The sequence below is a fragment of the Pan paniscus genome, chromosome 9 (assembly GCF_029289425.2).
Source record: "Pan paniscus chromosome 9, NHGRI_mPanPan1-v2.0_pri, whole genome shotgun sequence".
In the NCBI taxonomy this organism is placed as follows: domain Eukaryota; kingdom Metazoa; phylum Chordata; class Mammalia; order Primates; family Hominidae; genus Pan; species Pan paniscus.
Window position 1 is genome coordinate 11,517,437 of NC_073258.2, and position 19,644 is coordinate 11,537,080.

General features: G+C 47.6%; 1 protein-coding gene and 1 pseudogene across 9 annotated transcripts in view; one reads left to right on the forward strand and one right to left on the reverse strand.

The window, feature by feature from the left end:
- SCUBE2 (signal peptide, CUB domain and EGF like domain containing 2) overlaps positions 1-8,795 on the reverse strand; it is a 71,991-nt gene extending 63,196 nt beyond the window's left edge. For 2 of the 9 annotated variants that reach the window (XM_034932112.3, XM_014346705.6), the window contains exons 1-2: positions 8,497-8,788; positions 6,817-6,939 (exon numbers count right to left, since the gene is read on the reverse strand). In XM_034932112.3, the coding sequence (XP_034788003.2) occupies positions 6,817-6,939; positions 8,497-8,761 (388 nt within the window). In that variant the 5' untranslated portion in view covers positions 8,762-8,788. Of the gene's footprint in view, positions 1-6,816; positions 6,940-8,496 lie in introns of all 9 variants that reach the window. The other 7 variants (XM_063608376.1, XM_034932113.3, XM_055094088.3 and 4 more) reach the window with 6 other exon arrangements.
- Positions 8,796-10,629: 1,834 nt separating this feature from the next.
- Positions 10,630-19,435, forward strand: LOC129393342 (keratin, type II cytoskeletal 8-like; annotated as a pseudogene).
- The last annotated feature ends 209 nt before the right edge of the window (positions 19,436-19,644 follow it).

Below are 19,644 nucleotides of genomic sequence, written 5' to 3' on the forward strand. Positions count from 1 at the left end.
GGAAAATGTTTGTATTATGGTGATGGTTGCACAATTCAGCTGATTTACTAAAAATCACTGACTTGCACAATTAAAATTGGTGAATATTATAGTATGTTAATTACACCTCAGTAAAGTTGTTAAAAAGTTGCAACTTTTCTGAAATCTCAAATTATACATTTATCTGCTTATTAGTGCAAAATAAATATAGAAAGGTAAAACCAGAAACTGCAGAGATTGGTGACCCACAGGGCACGGGGAAAGGGTGGAAAGAATGAATACAATTAATTGTATACATACAATTAATACATGTTTAAGGAATAAGGGAAATGCATGGAAGGAGGGGATGGAAGTGAATAAAAGTGGAATACGAAAAGAAACAAATGAACCTAATGTATTATAAACTAATAGTATAACCATACTGAAGAGGATGAGGAAGAAAAATATTGACCTAAATAACACTGTGAAAAACAACATCTTGCTTGGATGCTTTAAGGCTAAAAACAAAATAGCTGTATGCTATACTCTAGTAAATATTGTACTTTAGTTAGTAAATCTGCTTTACTCACAGGGTTATGGACTTATAATTCTGTAAATATCTCTCCTGTGTATTAGGACTGAACAAAGAGGTAAACACATTACAGATAATGAGCGCCAGATTTCTCACTGTTGGAGAAAGTTACGAATAAGCAAAGAGAGAATAGAATGAATCCTTTTTTTTTTTTTTTGAGATGGAGTCTCACTCTGTCACCCAGGCTGGAGTGCAGTGGCACGATCTTGGCTCACTGCAACCTCCGCCCCCCAGGTTCAAGCGATTCTCCTGCCTCAGCCTCCCGAGTAGCTGGGATTACAGGCGTGCTGTAATTTTTGTACTTTTAGTAGAGACGGGGTTTCACTATCTTGGCCAGGCTGGTCTTGAACTCCTGACCTTGTGACCCACCCGCCTCGGCCTCCCAAAGTGCTGGGATTACAGGCGTGAGCCACTGCATCCGGCCTAGAATGAATCTTGTGGTAATGGTTTGGAATCCAAAGTATCAGTGTAACTAATTGTTTTTAATATATATACAGATGAATAAATAAAAGGAATAAATATAGATACGTGTGCATGCGTGGATGAGTATGCGTACATGTATTTCCCAGGTAGGAATGATGACACCCTAGTAGCAATGACAACACCAAGCATCCAGATCTTGGTTTCTATAGACCACTTCCATTAAAAGGAATCAGAGCTCCTTGGAGAAGCGGTTCATTCCAGGCCTAGGGAGGAGAAGCTATAAGATGATTCTAGAGCATGTTGTGGTACCAGAAAGTTAGGAAGTCCTCAAAAATGTGATGTCAAAATGACACAGGAGACAATGTGTGGGGAGCTTCCAATGGCTAAAGCAAACAATTTGAGCCAAAAATAAATATAGATGTAATAAAGTAAATATGCATCAGTACATAGTGGTATAAATTAATAAATAAGTGGGGACGAGGGAGAGATCTTCCTTACAGAAGAATTTCAATTAATACATGTTTAAGGAATTAGAGAAATGCAAAATTACCAGGAGACACACATCACAGTAATAATTATTGCAGGCAAGATCCACAGTTGGATGCTAACATCAGTGGGTGAAGATTTGAGGAGAAACAGGATATTGGCCTCAAAGTATCTCCCCTAAGAAATGTATCTATTGCAAAGGGGAAAAATATATAGTAATTTTGTAGCAGAGAAACCCAGTAAACCCCATCTTGCTCAGGCAATCAAGGTTAACATCATCAAGAATGGGACATGTTAACATCATGTGCCCATGATGTGCTACCCTGAAAAGGATACAACAGCACCTCTGTAGCAGCCTGGCCAAAAACTCATAACCTCAATTTTATCATGAAAAAAACAAAGACATTCTCTTGTATCAATCATTGTTTTTTGAGACAGCGTCTCATTTTGTCACCCAGGCTGGAGTGCAGTGGTGCCATCATAGCTCACTGCAAACTCCTGGGCTCAAGTGATCCTCCTGCCTCAGCCTCCTGAGTAGCAGGGACTACAGGCACACATCACCACGCCAGCAATTTTTTGTTTTGTTTTGTTTTGTTTTGTTTTAGAGACAGGCATCTCACTATGTTGCCCAGGCTTATCTCACACTCCTGGCCTCATGTAAGCCTCCCTCCTTGGCATCTCAAAGTGTTAGGATTACAAGCATGAGCCACTGCACCTGGCCTCATATCAATTCTTATAATGACATTAAGACAAATGAAGTGAGCAGTACTCATCAGAAGTGTCAATGTCAGGAAAGACTGAGGAACTGTCACAGACTGGAGGAGACAAGAGACACAACTGCTAAATCTAATGTGGGACTTTACTTGGATTCTGGAACAAAAAAAGAATGGTAGGGAAAAATGGTGAAATTTGAATAAAGTTTGTAGTTTACTTAATAGCATTGTGCCAGTGTTGATTTCCTGGTTTTGATAATTGTACTATAGTTATGTAAGTTGTTAACATTAGGGTAAAATGAATGAAGGGCATATATATACGCAGATGAACTCTGCACTATTTTTGCAACTTTTCTGAAATCTAAAATTATGTCCAAATAAAAAGTTTTTTAAAAAGAAAAATATAGGCTGGGTGCGGTGGCTCATGCAACAGCACTTTGGGAGGCCAAGGCAGGCGGATCATGAGGTCAGGAGATAGAGACCATCCTGGCTAACACGGTGAAACCCCGTCTTTGCTAAAAATACAAAAAATTAGCGAGGCGTGGTGGCGGGCGCCTGTAGTCCCAGCTACTGGGGAGGCTGAGGAAGGAGAATAACTCGAACCTGGGAGGCGGAGGTTGCAATGAGCCAAGATCACGCCACTGCACTCCAGCCTGGGTGACAAAGCGAGACTGTGTCTCAAAAATAAAAAAATTAAAAAAGAAAAGAAAAGAAAAATATAGCATCTTGTACAAAGGCCAACTTTAGATTCATCCCTGTTAAACTTTATTCAATCTCTTTAGTTTTTTTTTTTTTTTTTAAGACAGAGTGTCTTGCTGTGTTGCCCAGGCTGGAGTGCAGTGGCGCAATCACAGCTCACTGCAACCTCCACCTCCTGGGCTCAAGTGATCCTCCCACCTCAGCCTCTGGAGTAGCTAATACTATAGGCACGCACCACTACACCCAGCTAATTATTTTGACCTTTAGTAGAGAGAAGGTCTCACTATGTTGCCCAGGCTGGTCTCAAACCCTTGAGCTCAAGGTATCCTCCTGCCTCAGCCGCCCAAAGTGCTAGGATTACAGGCATGAGCCAATTCAATTCCTCAAACTGAGAAGTAAGAACCATACAATAAATAAGCAAATAAGCAAAGATCATTTAGAATAAAAGATTATCTAAAGCAACGTCTGAATCACATTATTTTTAAAACCACTTATTTAGGGCTCACACATTTCTCCAACATTTTGGCAGAAGAAAACTTTATGGAAGATAAAATTCTAGTTACTCTGAGTAAACCTGGTCCTCATCCCTGAACTTAAATATGAGTAGTGAAGCTGGCAATAATCACAACCCAAATGATACCATAGGTTGGTCCCAAGAGGCTTAAAAATTAATAGGCCAAGAAATGGATAAAGGAGTTACATCTTTGTATATCTACATCTTTGAATTCTTGCAATCCTCATTTCCTCTCCTTTTCCTTCTTGGGAGAAAATTTCCATTTCTGTATTCCTATACCAAGAAATCCAAACTAAGAGGGACATCCTGGCCGGGCGCAGTGGCTCACGCCTGTAATCCCAGCACTTTGGGAGGCCAAGGTGGGTGGATCATCTGAGGTCAGGAGTTCGAGACCAGCCTGGCCAACATGGTGAAACCCCACCTCTACTAAAAATACAAAAATCAGCCGGGTGTGGTGGTGCACACCTGTAATTCCAGCTACTAGGGAGGTTGAAGCAGGAGAATTGTTTGAACCTGGGAGGTGGAGGTTGCAGTGAGCCAAGATTGCACCACTGCATTCCAGCCTGGGTGACAGAGCAAGACTCTATCTCAAAAAAAAAAAAAAAGAGGAACATCCTTACTTACTAGTATTGTAAATACTACAAATATGCAAAAGATCAAATTCTTCTAGGGTTTGAGTTCAAAATGACAGTACAAAGGATGTATGCTCACTGTTAACAATGACTATCTGTGGATAAATGGATGGGAAGCTCTTTAATTTTTTATTTTACACATTTTGTATTATTTGACTTTTTATAACAATCACATATCATTTTAAAATAAATTTATATATATATATGGCACAATGCCAATCATTAGTTATTTTAAACTAAATAATAGACTTTTAACAATTCAACTATAAACTGTTAGCAATTCAATTTCATTTGAAATATATCAAACTCAAAAGCCAAGAGTAAGGAAACTCTTGCCAATTGTCATTTAACATCATTTACTAAAAGTGTACTTTATCTAAATAAAGTCAGTGGAATGGTTTTGTGCCACCAGAGAGCACACAGCAACTGGAGGACGTGAGTTATCCACATAGTAAAGAAGTGAACATTTGTTTCCAAAGCAGGGTACCAACATGTGTGAATTCCAGTACAGCAAATAGAATATTTAATACCGGAAGTGTGTGGTATGGAGGAATCAGCAGATAAATGTTTTGGGGAGAGATAGCTTTTTGGCTTCCCATGACATGGCAGGGGGAGCGGGGAAGAGAGAGAGAAAGAGAGAGAGCGCGAGCTACTTCATGGATGGATCACCAACCCCACTTGCTATGCACCTGACCAGGACCACACCTTCTCCAGTGGGAGCGGTGGGAGCCTCACTCCTCGTGCACAAAGGGGAGCTCCCTGAATGATTTCCCAAGGGGTGTCACCAGATCCAAACTTGCCCGTCATAATCCCATCTGTTATTCATATTTGCTATCTATATTTTCTTTTGGTCTTCCCTTCCTTTGTAACAAAGTTCATTGTAAAGATCCCATTTCTTGTCTCAGCTATGCTAAGACAAGGAGATGGGTGGATAGGGAGGATCAGGTCATTGCTACAACACTGCAAAAACATCTGACAGTCACTTACCTACTTGGTCATCTGTATATTCTGCATCTAGATATTTCATTTGTGGGTTTGTCTGTTTGTTGGAAAAGACTTTGTGTCAAGGTGCTAGTAGACTGAGCCCATCTTACACAATCACTTATTTAAAAATAAGGATGTCTATTCAGTGTCTACCATGTACCAGGCACTGCTGAGCATTATATACTGTTCCAATATTTAGAATCTTTATTACTCAGAGGCCACAGTATGAAACAGATTGGTTTGAAACATCAGGGTCTGAACACTAGGCCATTAAATGGCACCAGAATAGACACTCATTAAAAGTTTTCCTCCTCTGGGTGGGCATAGTGGCTCATGCCTGTAATCCCAACACTTTGGGAGGCCGAGGCCAGTGGATCACCTGAGGTCAGGAGTTTGAGACCAGCCTGGCCAACATGGTGAAACCCCGTCTGTCCTAAAAATACAAAAATTAGCTGGACATGGTGGCAGGCACCTGTAATCCCAGCTACTTGGGAGGCTGACGCAGGAGAATCGCTTGGTCTCACACTCCTGGCCGGGGACGAGGAGGCTTCAGTGAGCTGAGATCGCGCCATTGCACTCCAGCCTGGGCAACAAGAGCAAAGCTCTGTCTCAAAAAAGTTTTCCTCCTCATCTAAAGAAGTTAATATGTTTTTCGAAGTGGAAAGAGACTTGGAAGGACTTTCTTACTCATTGTGTAGCTTTAGATCCTGCAAGTATTCAGAAGATCAATTCCCATGGGAGTTAAGCCCAAGTTCTAAAGAGTTTAAAACCTCTCGAAGAGGAAGGGGCCACCAACATACTTGTCAAGGTTGGGTCCAGGAGCAAGGAGGGATACTCAGAGATGAGTTCAGTGCTCCTCATCTAATTTCTTCCTGCAAGGGATGACTATAGACAGTGGGATTTCTCACTCATCCAAAGAAGGACAGCAGCAGGCTGAGTAAATATGAGAAACGTGGGGTTGGGGACAGAGCTAGGGGTGGAGACCTGACTTTCTTTCACTTGCAGGCAACTTGTGTGATCATGGGCACAACTCCTCTGGCCCTCAGTGTCCCCATCTGTGAAATGAGTAATAGGATTGGCCCAGAGCTACCTGAATAGCCCAGTCAGCTCCAATGTGTCATGATTTCCATCTCCAGAACAGTCTCGAGTGTCCAGTCTCTGGCCAGTTCTGAACTTCACAGTTCATGACTCTAGTCCAGATTATAAAATGGCAGAGTCCAAACCACAGGTTCTCAGACCTGCAGCTCTATGGGCTAAAATGCCCCTCTGCACACATCTCTCCAGAGTGAAACTGTAACTCCAAACGAGGAAGGTCCTTGGTGTACTCTGAAGCTTGGCACGTCACAATGCCAAACATTGTGGCCAAAGCCATAAACAGGATGGAGCCTCCTGAGCTGGTAGGGGAGGGCAGGACTCTCTAGCACTCAGACTTCAGGGCAAAGGTACAAACCGCCCCAGGGAGGTGCAGGATCAGCCCTGCTCTGGCAGGCATGGCTCTCCTGATCAGCATGGATGTTTACTTTCTGCCCCAAAACTGAGTGGGACCCAAAGATACTAACACATCTCTTTTCTTTTCCAGAAGCTAGACAAAAGGACATTTCAGAGCCAGATAAAACTGTGTGAGCAGCTCTGGGGAAGACCTAATGTTTCCAGTCCAAGATCTGAAATATATTTCAGAGAGCAGGTGATGTGATTCAGGGGCTGGGGGAAAGGGAGAGGAGGGGCAGCACTTTTACCAACATAAGTGGCCACTGCAAGAGCTAAGGAGGTAGGAGCTTCCCTACAGTCCCCCCAGATGGTCCCCAAGGCACTTACCCTCACACTGCCTGCCTTCCCCTTGGTAGCCAGGCTTGCAGGAGCACTTGTAGGAGGTGGGTGTGTTCTGACACAGGGCGTCGGCATGGCAGTCATCTAGCCCTTGGGCACACTCATCTACATCTGCAAAAGAGCACAGCTGACACCTGGTACAGGCTCCCAGGCCATGTGTGATCTGGCCTCGGCCCTGTCTGGCATCATCCCCACCAGCCCACCCCGCTTCACTCCTCACAAGCTACAGCTGCTTGGGATCCCTGGGATAAACCAAACTGTTTCTGGGTCCCTGTTTCCAGGAACAGCCTGGGCGCTCTATGTGAAATTACCCCCACCATCACCTACTGGCCTTCAGGACTTAGCTCAAATCCACCTCCTCCAGGAAGCCTGCCATGACCCCCATTGTAGCTGCCCTCACCAAGTGCTCGCATATGTATGGCTTTGCATGCACACATCAGGCAGGGTTGTCACTGTTTTCCTTCCTCTCTCTCCACTAGACAATGTCTTGACAACAGACTGCGTCTGTGTCCCTTATGCCAAGCCAGCGCAGTACCTGGCATATGAGTAGGCAATAGTACCTACATGCCCGCTAAAGGAGGAAAGGACCAAACGGACAGAAAAGCTCTGAACACCAAGCAGCTGTCTGTCAGCTTTCTCGGAGCTTAGAGCAAGCTTGTCCAACACAGCCCGTGGGCTACGTGCAGCCCAGGACAGCTTTGAATGCGGCCCAATGCAAATTCATAAACTTTCTTAAAACATTATGAGATTTTTTTTTTTTTTTTTTTTTTTTTTGCTCATCAGCTATCGTTTGTGTTAGTATATTTTATGTGTGGCCCAATTCTTCTTCTTCCATTGTGGCCCAGGTAAGCCAAAAGATTGCACCCCGCTGGTTTAGAGTATTTATGGGAAGTCTGCCCCGGGATCGAAGCAGATGTCATCCAGGGCTCTCAGATGCTGCGAAGCGGGGATGGTGTCCCCATGGCCGGCCCCCTGCATTCCCACCCCTGCCCATCCTCTCAACCTGGAAACCCGCCTTGGCAGAAGTATTTCCTGGGTTGACACTACTCCAGGATATTAATTAAAAACAAAAGCATTTTGAAAGTATTGCAAGTCCAGTAAGCACAGCACGTCCAGAGTCCTCTCTGGAAACCAAAGTTCTCTGCTGAAAACCTAGGCTTGTTGCTGCTTCAGGGTAATTCCCAGATCGGAACAGGCGCTGTTCCGCTGACAGAAAAGTCTCTGGAGCCCACCCCGAAGCCATCAGCAGAACTTGCCGGCCCCCAAAGAAAGAAACGGCAAAGCTGCCACCGCCTCGCGGATGTGCCCGGCCCGGCCCTCAGTTTCCCCGCCTACGCTGAGGCGCGGGACCCCAAGGCCAGGGTCAGCACCCTCCTGCCCGCTCGCCGGCGACGGTCTGACTAGCAGGCGCTCTGGAGGCACCCGGACCGGGGCGGGAACTGTCAGCAGCTCCGGGTCCGAGGCCGGGCCGAAGGACTCAGGGCCCCAGCGATCGTGGCGCCTTGGCCCGGCCGGCGGGTGAGGTCCCGGGGGGAGCAGAGGCCCCCGCGGAGCTGCAGCCGCCAGCCCCGAGCCCCGCGCGCCCGGCTCTGGACTCCGCCGGGGACCTAAACACTCTTCCTGGCCCTGCCTGCTGTGCCAGGTGCGCCCCCGCGGCCGGACACTCACCCTCCTGCGGCCCCGCGGCACGGCCCCGACCCGGCGGGACGGCCCCCGCCAGCAGCAGCGGTGGCAGCAGCAGCAGCAGCACCGCCCAGGCCGCCCCGGGACGGTTGCGGCCCGCGACCCCCATGGATGGCTCAGCGGTTGCGGGCAGAGGCGGCGGAGTGCGGGCGGTGGCGGCGGCGGCGCGCGGAGGTGTGTGCGGACGCCCTGCCCGCTGCCGCTGCCACCCCCGGCCCGGCCCCGCCCGCCCCCCGAGCCCCGGCCTCATTTTCACACGGTCCCTCCCGGGCCGGGGCGGGAGGCGCAGGCGGGAGCAGTGCCGCCCCGCCCGGCCTCCTCCCGTCCCCTCCCCGGCCTCGGGTGGAGGGGGCGCGGCCGCGGTGGCCCGAGCGCGGCTGTCAGCCTGGCGGGGCGGCAGCACCGTGCCTCGCGCCCCGCGCAGCCCTGGCACCCAGCCCGCTGCCCCCCGCATCCCCGCTCCGCTCCAACGCTCGGAGCCCTCGGTGCCGCGCCTGTTCCAGTGTGCTACAACTCGACCCAGGCCCTCTTGTGAGGACAAACAGCCCTTCTAGATTGAAATATTCGGGGTCAGGGCGCCCAGAAAGTGTTCCGTATAGTCCCCAAACCCCAAAGCCATCTTGAGGCTTTCCACGTGGGAGGTGGGAGGTTGGAGTGGAAGGAATTGGGGGTGACTTCCAATTCGGGAAAACAGCTGTTTGAATGGAGAAGGTGACCCTGGCTTCTCTGCCCACCCCAGCACACCCTCTGCACCCTTCTCCACACTGCCCACCCCAGGCCCTCTGGGATCCTCCATCCCACAGCCCTGAGGGCACTGGTCCGCTTGTCCCACTGTGGGGCACGCTGGGCCTAGAATCCCTGCAAGCTACTTATGTATATCTCAGGGCAGCCTAAGGGGAAGGGGGCTAGAGGTCAAAGGTGAGCCACCAGAGACAACAGACGCAGCCCCGACTTTGCCGGAGTACAGGTGGCATTTATGATCACCTGAACTCATAAACATCAGGTCTGGCTAGCTTCAAACACAGGCAGTGCCTAGCACCTAGCCCTCCATGAAAGACAGTCCTTGCAAGGGAACAGGTACATAGGGCCTTCCCATATCACACTTGACACGGATGGCTGGAGCCCAGTACACCCACCATCACTCCAGGAACAAATATAGTAACAATTTCCAGACACAACCAAACATCACACTTAGGGATAGTAATGTTCTTCACTGAGCTTCTCCGTATTTATTCAATTTTCTCCTGCAAATATGTACATACACATATGTATATATGCAGGCACACGCACGTGCGCACACGCACACACCATTCCTTTGGAGATCAGAAAAAAAATAGATGTCACCAAAAAATCCCCACCTAGCTCATGCACAAAAACTCTTATGTCTTCTTGGGGCCTATCCACAGCCCAGAGCTCCCAGCCTCTGCACCCTCAGTACCCATTGTCTGCCACCCCAGCCCCCGAACATGCCCACGGGGGCCTGCCTCTTTGGGCTGTGGCTAGTACAGCTGCTTGATGGAGCTATCTGAGAAAATAACTTTTCTGTAGTTGTTTTTCTTTTGACCCTTTCAGTGAAGGCAGGCAGGTTGCATCCCTCTTTCTGTCTGCGCCTCCCTCCCACTCCCTTTTGTTTGGTGCTGAGAGAGACACTCAGCTATTTCTGGTCATAAGGGTGGTTTTTACACATTTGTAAATCTTCAGTTAGTGAAACGTTCTCTCCACCTTTGTCTTTGTGTCCTTAATGGTAGCCATAAATTACTGCCTTCTTTTCTCTCTGCTGCATCAGGCTTCATTGCTTTTGAAATGATCAAAGTTATTTCTTTTAAAATCCAACTAGAAACTGCCCATTGTGTGGCACAGACCTCTTTAGCTCCAGTTAAAGCATATAAATACATAAAGCTGCCCATTAAACTCTAGGGGGAGCCTCCTGCAGCGCCCTTGTGCCTGGCAAAGAAATCACACATGTGCTATTCTTCCCCTTTACCTTTCCCTAACTTGATCTTTCAGTAAGGACATAAATTAATAATGATAAGAATCAGCGCCTTTTTGCCTAAGACTGTCAGCTTTTGTCATGTTTCCCAGAAAAGTCCACCACTGGCACAGACCTCAAAAAATGTTCTGTATCCTATTTTGTTTGCGCTGACATCCTTACAAACGTGCTTTCAGCTGTTGGCTCCCAGATTCCTGGGCAACCTTTTTGACACTTGAGATTAAAGTCAATATGGCTTACAACCGGGAATTTCCACAGGGCGAAGGCTCCAGGGGAAAACTGTGTCCAAATGTCAGTGTTTTTGGTGTCAGGAGGAACTTGGTTGGCTCTACTCTGGCTGCAGGCTGCCCTCTATTGTGCAGCTGAGGTCCCCACAAACTTCTCAGAAAGGCCTCAGACACCGTCCCTGGACTGAGGCTAAAGCTCCCTCTTCCTCTCCCTGTCTCCTCTCCACAGGCTGAGAGGCCATGAACCAGGCCTCAGGGGTGCGAAGAGGCAGTCCAGCCAGCCCAGTCACACTGGTGTGGGCCTTTGAGGAGGCTGAAGAAAGCCTGGTAGTGGCCAGCCATGCGTGCCCCTGAACTACACATAGGTAGGTGCCACTCTGCACTCATGGGTGCCCACCTTTCTTGACTCCCCCCCACCCCCAGCAGCCTCTGACATGTGGACTACTTCTCCCTGGTGGAAACTCTCCTTACCCTTGGTTGTCATCGTGGCAAACTCCTGGTTTTCCTCCTACCTCTCAGGAAATGCCTTCTCCACCATCTTCTAGGAGTCCTCTTTCTATACTCTGTCTCTGGATGGTTCACTCATTCCCTTGATTCCATAATGTCAATCTCCAGCCTGGATTCATCCCCTTGGTTCAATCCCATGTATCCAGTTGCCTACTAGATACCACCTTGATCTTCCCTAGATCCCTCTGATTCAAAATGTTCAAAACGAAGCTCATGACCTAGAAGAAGCTTCTCTGCTTTCTCGAATCTCTGCCTGGTTCAGCCCAGCCACCCCTCCACTACTGCCTCCACCATGTCCATCAGGGTGACCCAGAAGTCCTACAGGGTGTCCACCTCTGGCCCCTAGGCCTTAAGCAGCCGCTCCTACACAAGCGGGCCTGGTGCCCATATCAGCTCCTGTTGCTTCTCTCGAGTGGGCGGCAGCAGCAGCTTCCGGGGTGGCCTGGGCACCCGCATGGGTCTGGGTGGAGGCTGTGGTGGGGCCAGTGGTATGGGGGTCATCACAGCCATCATGGTCAGCCAGAACCTGCTGAGCCCCCTTAAGCTGGAGGTGAACCCCAACATCCAGGCTGTGTGCGCCCAGGAGAAGGAGCAGATCAAGACCCTCTACAACAAGTTTGCCTCCTTCATCGAGAAGGTGCGGTTCCTGGAGCAGCAGAACAAGATGCTGGAGACCAAGTGGAGCCTCCTGCAGCAGCAGAAGACAGCTCAGAGCGACATGGACAGCATGTTCGAGAGCCACATCAACAAACTTCGGCGGTAGCTGGACACTCTGGGCCAGGAGAAGCTGAAGCTTGGCAACATGCAGAGGCTGGTGGAGGACTCCAAGAACAAGTATGAGGATGAGATCAATAAGCGTACAGAGATGGAGAATGAATTTGTCCTCATCAAGAAGGATGTGGATGAAGCTAACATGAACAAGGTAGAGCTGGAGTCTCTCCTGGAAGGGCTGACTGACGAGATCAACTTCCTCAGGCAGCTGTATGAAGAGGAAATCTGGGAGCTGCAGTCCCAGATCTCGGACACATCTGTGGTGCTGTCCATGGACAGCAGCCGCTCCCTGGACATGGACAGCATCATCCCTGAGGTCAAGGCGCAGTACAAGGAGATCGCCAATGGCAGCTGGGCTGAGGCTGAGGGCATGCATCAGATCAAGTATGAGGAGCTGCAGACACTGCCTGGGAAGCATAGGAATGACCTGCGTTATGCAAAGATGGAGATCTCTGAGATTAATAGGAACATCAGCCAGCTCCAGGCTCAGACTGAGGGCCTCAAAGGCCAGAGGGTTTCCCTGGAGGCTGCCATCGCAGATGCTGAGCAGTATGGGGAGCTGGCTGTTAAGGATGCCAACACGAAGCTGTCGAGCTGGAGGCCGCCCTGCAGCGGGCCAAGCAAGACATGGTGCAGCAGCTGTGCCATGGAGCACCAGGAGCTGATGAACGTCAAGCTGGCCCTGGACATCAAGATCGCCACCTACAGGAAGCTGCTGGAGGGCGAGGAGAGCTAGCTGGGGTCTGGGATACAGAACATGAGTGTCCATCTGAAGACCACCAGTGGCTACTCAGGTGGGCTGAGCTCGGCCCACGGGCACCTCACAAGCCCTCTACAACAGGCCTTAGCTACAGCCTGGGCTCCAGCTTTGGCACTGGTGGAGGCTCCAGCTCCTTCAGCCGCGCCAGCTCCTCCAGGTCCATGGTTGTGAAGAAGGTGGAAACGCGAGATGGCAAGCTAGTGTCCAAGTCCTCTGATGTCCTGCCCAAGTGAATGGCCATGGCAGCCCCTACCAGCCTGCCCCTCCTGCGGCTGCCCCAGGGCCTGTGGAGGAAGCTGCTGTGCAGTGGAGCACAGGAACAGGAGACTCACCTGAGGCTCAGCCCTAGCCCTCAGCCCACCTGCTGGGGGAGTTTACTGCCTGGGGCACCCCCATTGGCCATGCTTCCAGCTACAAAACAATTCAATTGTTGCTTTTTTTTTTTTTTTTCAAAATAAAATCTCAGCTAGCTCTGCCAACTGTCCAAAACAAACAAACAAACAAATGGAGCTCATCTTCCTCAAACCTGCTCCTTCTCAAGTGCTCTCTCCTTTAGACAAGGGCACCACCATTCTGTTAACACCAAGTCAGAGGTTTGGCGGTCATCTGGGACTCCATTATCTCCCTCCCCACCACATCCGAACAATCAAGAAAATTCTACCTTCTTATTATCTCTTAAAACCATTCTCTTCCTCTGTGCCCATTGCCTGAGCTCAGGGGTTCGCCATCCCTCATCACCCCTGGGGGCTGTGTATCTATCCCTTTCCTCCTTCCTAACAGATACTCACTCCTCCTGCAGACAGCCCGTGTCCCTAGGAAGGAAGCTGCCCCATCTCTAACTTCAGGCTCTGGAGTTGACTTAAGACAATTGATATCATTCATTCCATTCCCCCTGCAACAGTCATTGGTTCAGGGATGAGCACGTGACGGCTTTCCAATCGGAGCAAATCTCAGGCCCTTTGCTTGAAAGGCTGGAATGGAAAGGCTCTCTTTTCCTCTTTGGGATGTGGCTGTGGTAAATGAGAAACTGTGGCAGCCATCTTAATACCTCCTTCCCTTGCCCAAAAGAGGGTAAGTCCAGAGAAACCCTGAGAAGCCAACCAGGAGACACTCTGGTTGCACCTAGTCTGCGATTTCTTACAGGTCTCTCTGTCTAGAATCTCATCCCAATTCAGTACATTCAACACAGTGGCTGCCAGAGTTAAAAGTAAGTTTCATCATATCACTCCCAGTCTTCCTCAGGCTAACATCCAAGCTCCCTTGGTACAATCACTCTGGAGAACTGCCGGGCAGTATACACTAATATGGATCATGCATGCCCACTTCTCAGAATATACCCAAGAGAAATGAGTGTACATGTTCACCAAATTCATATACGAGAACATTCATAACGGCTGTATTTACACTAGCCCCAAACTGGAAATCACCCACATGTCCATCAACTAGATAATGAACAAATTGTGGGATATTTGTTCAATGGAATACTACACCAAGCAACAAAACGAACAAACTCTGATACAGGCAACCACACAGAGACATCTTATGAACATTAGGCCTAGTTAAAGAAGCCAGGTTAAAAAGGGTGCAAGTAGTATCATTCTGAGAGACAGGACTAGCTGGATTTCCTAGGCCGACTAAGAATTCCTAAGCCTACCTGGGGAAGGTGACCACACCCACGTTTAAACACAGGGCTGGTAACTCAGCTCGCACCCAACCAATCAGGAAGTAAAGAGGGCTCACTAAAATACAAATTAGGCCAAAAGCAGGAGGTAAATAAATAGTCAAATCATATATCGCCTGAGAGCACAGGGGGAGGGACAATGATCGGGATATAAACCCAGGCATCCCGGCAGGGAGCGGCAACCCCCTTTGGGTCCCTTCCCATTGTATGGGAGCTCTGTTTTCACTCCATTAAATCTTGCAACTGCACACTCTTCTGGTCCGTGTTTGTTATGGCTCGAGCTGAGCTTTTGCTCGCAGTCCACCACTGCTGTTTGCCACCGTCGCAGACCCGCCGCTGACTTCCACCCCTCCAGATCCGGCAGGGTGTTCACTGCACTCCTGATCCAGCGAGGCGCCCACTGCCGCTCCCTATCGGGCTAAAGGCACGCCATTGTTCCTGCATGACTAAGGGCCCAGGATTTGTCCTAATCGAGCTGAACACTAGTTGCTGGTTCCACGGTTCTCTTCCATGACCCACGGCTTCTAACAGAGCTGTAACACTCACCTCATGGCCCAAGGTTCCATTCCTTGGAATCCGTGAGGCCAAGAACCCCAGGTCAGAGAACAAAAGGCTTGCTACCATTTTGGGAGCGGCCCGCCCCATCTTGGGCGCTCTAAGAACAAAGACCCGCCCGTAACAATTCTATTCACTTCTATGATGTTCTGCTGGGTGTGGTGGCTCACACCTGTAATCCCAGTACTTTGGGAGGCCAGGGTGGGTGGATCACTTGAGCTCAGGAATTCAAGACAAGCCTGAGCAACACAGCGAGACCTCATCTCTACCAAAAAGTTTTTAAAAATCAGCCAGGGGCCGGGCAGTGTGGCTCAAACCTGTAATCCCAGCACTTTGGGAGACTGAGGTGGGCTGATCACCTGAGGTAAGGAGTTCGAGACCAGTCTGGTCTACATGGTGAAACCCCGTCTCTACTAAAAATACACAAAAAATTAGCCAGGCATGGTGGCATGAGCATGTAGTCCCAGCTACTTGGGAGGCTGAGGCAGAAGGATAGCTTGAACCCAGGAAGCAGAGGTTGCAGTGGGCTGAGATTGCACCACTGCACTCCTGTCATGGCAACAGAACGAGACCTCGTCTCCAAAAATAAAAAATAAAAAATCAGCCAGGTTTGCTGATGCATGCCTGTAATCTTAGCTACTCCAGAGGCTGAGGTGGGAGGATCACTTGAGCCCAGGAGGCAGAGGTTGCAGTGAGCTGAGATTGCATCACTGCACTCCAGCCTGGACAACAGAGCAAGACCCTGTCTCAAAGAAAGAGAAAAAAAAACAGAACAGGCAGAACTAATTAATAGTGACAGAAGCCAGAATTACTACTACTGTTCCCTCCAGGGATGTATATTGACATTTTGTTTATCTGGGAAGGAATGTGAAGGAACATTCTGGAGTGCTGGAAATGTTCTAGATCTTGATCTGCATGGTGATTTTATGGGTTTATACATATGTACAAATCTGCTGGAATGTTGGCTTAAGCTTAATGCACTTCATGCTCTTGACTGTATGTATGTTTTACATCAGTAAGTTGAAGCAAGTACTGCCTAGCTCAAGACCTTTATGATCTGATCCCATTCTATCTTTCCAGCCTTCTCTCCTACCACTCCTTTACCCGCAGACTACGCTCCACTGACATCAAACTTCACATACTAGTAGTTTGTCATTTTTCTTATACATATCTTCTTTTGCTGACACTGTTCCCTCTGCCTGAAAGACATGAGGAAGTGGGTCTCAACAAATATTTGAAAAAACAAAATGCAACAACATCTAGATTAATAAATATCACTATACTCCAAGGAAAAACACATTTGCTGAGATGTCCTCCCAAAAAGCAATGAGGCATGCATGAAAAAATTTGAGTTGGCTGGGCACAATGGCTCACGCCTGTAATCCCGGCACTTTGGGAGGCCGAGGCAGGTGAATCACAATGTCAGGAGTTCAAGACCAGCCTGGCCAACATGGTGAAACCCTGTCTCTACTAAAAATACAATAATAATAATAATAATAATAATAATTAGCGGGCTAAGTGGTGGGTGCTTGTAGTCCCAGCTACTTGGGAGGCTGGGGCAGGAGAATTGCTTGAACTCGGGAGGCGGAGGTTGCAGTGAGCCAAGATCGCTCCACTGCACTCCAGCCCAGGCGACAGAGTGAGACTCCATCTCAAACAAACAAACAAACAAACAAAAAAATAGAGTCTTCAGATTAGCAGGCACTGAGAACTAATAAATAAAGGAAAACTATCTGCTCTTGCACACACATTAATTTCTCCCCATGAATGGCTTCCTTATCTTCTGGAAAAACCTTTTCAATATGTCTGAGCTGGCTATGAGGTAGTAAATCTTTCTGGTTGCTTACCCGTCCCCATCTGTTCTTTCCCTCCTTCCTAACAGACACTCACCCCTCTCGCAGGCAGCCTGTGTCCCTAGGAGGGAAGCTGTCCCATCTCTAACTGCAGGCTCTGGAGTTGGCTTAAGACAATAATGCCTATTATTCCAACAGTCATTGGTTCAAGGATAAGCACGTGATGGCTTTCCAATCAGAGTGAATCTCAGGCCCTTTGCTTCAAAGGCTGGAATAGAGAGACTTTTCCTTTTTGGGATGTGGTTGTGGTGAATGAGAAACTGTGGCAGCCGTCTTGACACCTCCTTCCCCTCCTCAAAAGAGGTTAAGTCCAGAGAAACCCTGAGAAGCCAACCAGGAAACACTCCCTACCTCAGGACCTCCAGTTATATGTGCCAATATGCTTCCTTATTGTTTGTACTGGTGGGTTTATTTTGATTTTTAAAATTGTGGTAAAACATACATAACATAAAATTTACTGTTTTAACCATTTTTAACTGCACAGCTTATTAGCATTAAATACAGTCACATTGCTTTGTAACCATCACGGCCATCCATTTCCAGAACTTTTTTTTTTTTTTTCTGAGACTGAGTCTTGCTCTGTCACCCAGGCTGGAGTGCAGTGGCGAGATCTCGGCTCACTGCAAGCTCCGCCTCCTAGGTTCAAGCCATGTTCCTACCTCAGCCTCCGAGTAGCTGGGATTACAGGCGCCTGCCACCATGCCCAGCTATTTTTTTTTTCTTTTTTTGGTATTTTCAGTAGAGACAGGGTTTTGCTATTTTGGCCAGGCTAGTTTCGAACTCAGATGATCCTCTCACCTTGGCCTCCCGAAGTGCTGGGATTACAGACGTGAGCCACCGCGCCCAGCCATCCCCAGAACTTCCTTCATCCTGCAAAACTGAAACTCTACCTATTAAACAATAACTCCCCATCCCACTCCACCTGACAACCACCACTCTACTTTCTGTTCCTATGAATTTGACTACTTTAAGTATTTCATATGAGTGGAATAACAAAGTATTCATGATTGGCTTACTTAACTTGGCATAATGGCTTCAAGGTTCTCCTGTGTTGCGCATGTGTCAGAATATCATTCCTTTCTAAGGCTAAATAAGATTTGATTGCATGTATGTATCACATTTTGTTCATCCATTCATCTGTCCACAGACACTTGGGTTGCTTCTCCCTTTGGGCTATTGTAAATAATGCTGCTATGAATATGGGTGTGCAAATATCTGTCCATGTCCCTGCTTTCAATTTTTTTTTTCAGTATATACTGAATTGCTGGATCAGATGGTAATTCTTTTTAATTTTGGGGAGAACTACCATAACGTTTACCTTACCAACTACACCATTTCATATTCCCACCAGCAGGGCATAAGGATTCCAATTTCTCCGCATCCTTACCAACACTTGTAATTTCCCAATTTTCCAATAATAGCCATCCTAACAGGCATGAAGTGGTATTTCATTGTGAGTTTTTTGCATTGAGTTTCCTATTGTTTTAGCCAAAAAAGTATTCCTATTTAGTTCTATATACGTCTCCATTAGGCAATCCTTTCCATAAGGTGGGAGAAAGGTAATTTTGTAGGGTTGAATCCTCTCGGGGGCTGAAATAATAAATTATTATTTTAGTCACAAAAGTTGATGCAATCTTGGCATGCATGCCAGGACCCTCTATTTCTTCAATGTTTCTAAAACTGCACCTACATTCTTTTTTGCTTACAGAAGTTTAAAAATCCTTCCAATAAATATTTACTTAAAATGATAATAGTTAACATTTGAATGAATACTAAATATCAGATACTATTCTAAATACTTCACATGTATTTATCTAGTCTTCCTAAAAACTCTGCGAAATAGAACCATCACACTCTGTATTTTACAGATATGGACAGTGAAGGGAAGAGAGGTTAGGTAATTTGTTAGTAAGTGGCAGACCAGGACTCAATGCCAAGAAGCCTGGCTTCCGATCCCCCTGCCTAACCAACGCGCTCTACAGCCCATCGTGTGCCAGGCATTGTGCTAGGCCCTATGGGAGACACAAAGATTAGAGGCAAACTCTGCCCTCTCAGAGCTTACAGTCCAGCAAAAAAGGTGAGACATAATGGGTGTTCATCTTCCACACCTCTTCCAAAATATGAATATGACAGTGTCGGTTTAAAACTCCTTAAAGCCCCTTCACCTACATTACCTGTACCGTAGACCAACCTAAGGGGCAGGAGCAGCTGCATAATTTGCAAGGCCCCGTGCAAAATTAAAATGCAAGGTGTCTTAACCAAAATGCAGGGGGAAGATGCTATTAAGAGCACTAAAAATAGTTTTTTCTTTTAAAAACATTACTTGTAAAACATAATAGGGGTAACACGAGTAAAAACATAAATTTACAAACTGCAAAAAGGTAGTATTTTGGTGTCATAATGTTATGCAATACAACAAATAAAAATGCTCCATTAGGCCAAGAGGAGTGGCTCACACCTGTAATCCCAGCACTTTGGGAGGCCAAGGCAGGAGGATAGTTGAGCCCTGGAGTTTGAGACCAGCCTGGGCAATACAGTGAGACCTTGTCTCTCCAAAAGATAAAAAAATTAACTGGGTGTGGTGGTACCCACCTGTAGTCCTAGCTACTTGGAAGGCTGAGGCAGGAGGATCGCTTGAGCCAGGGAAATCGAGGTAACAGTGAGCTATGATTGCACCACTGTATTCCAGCCTGGGGGACAGAGCAAGAGCTTGTCTCGAAAAAAAAAATTGCTCCATTCATGTGGGATCTTGGTTCATCATAAGATTTTTCTGGCTCATTTTTCCACAA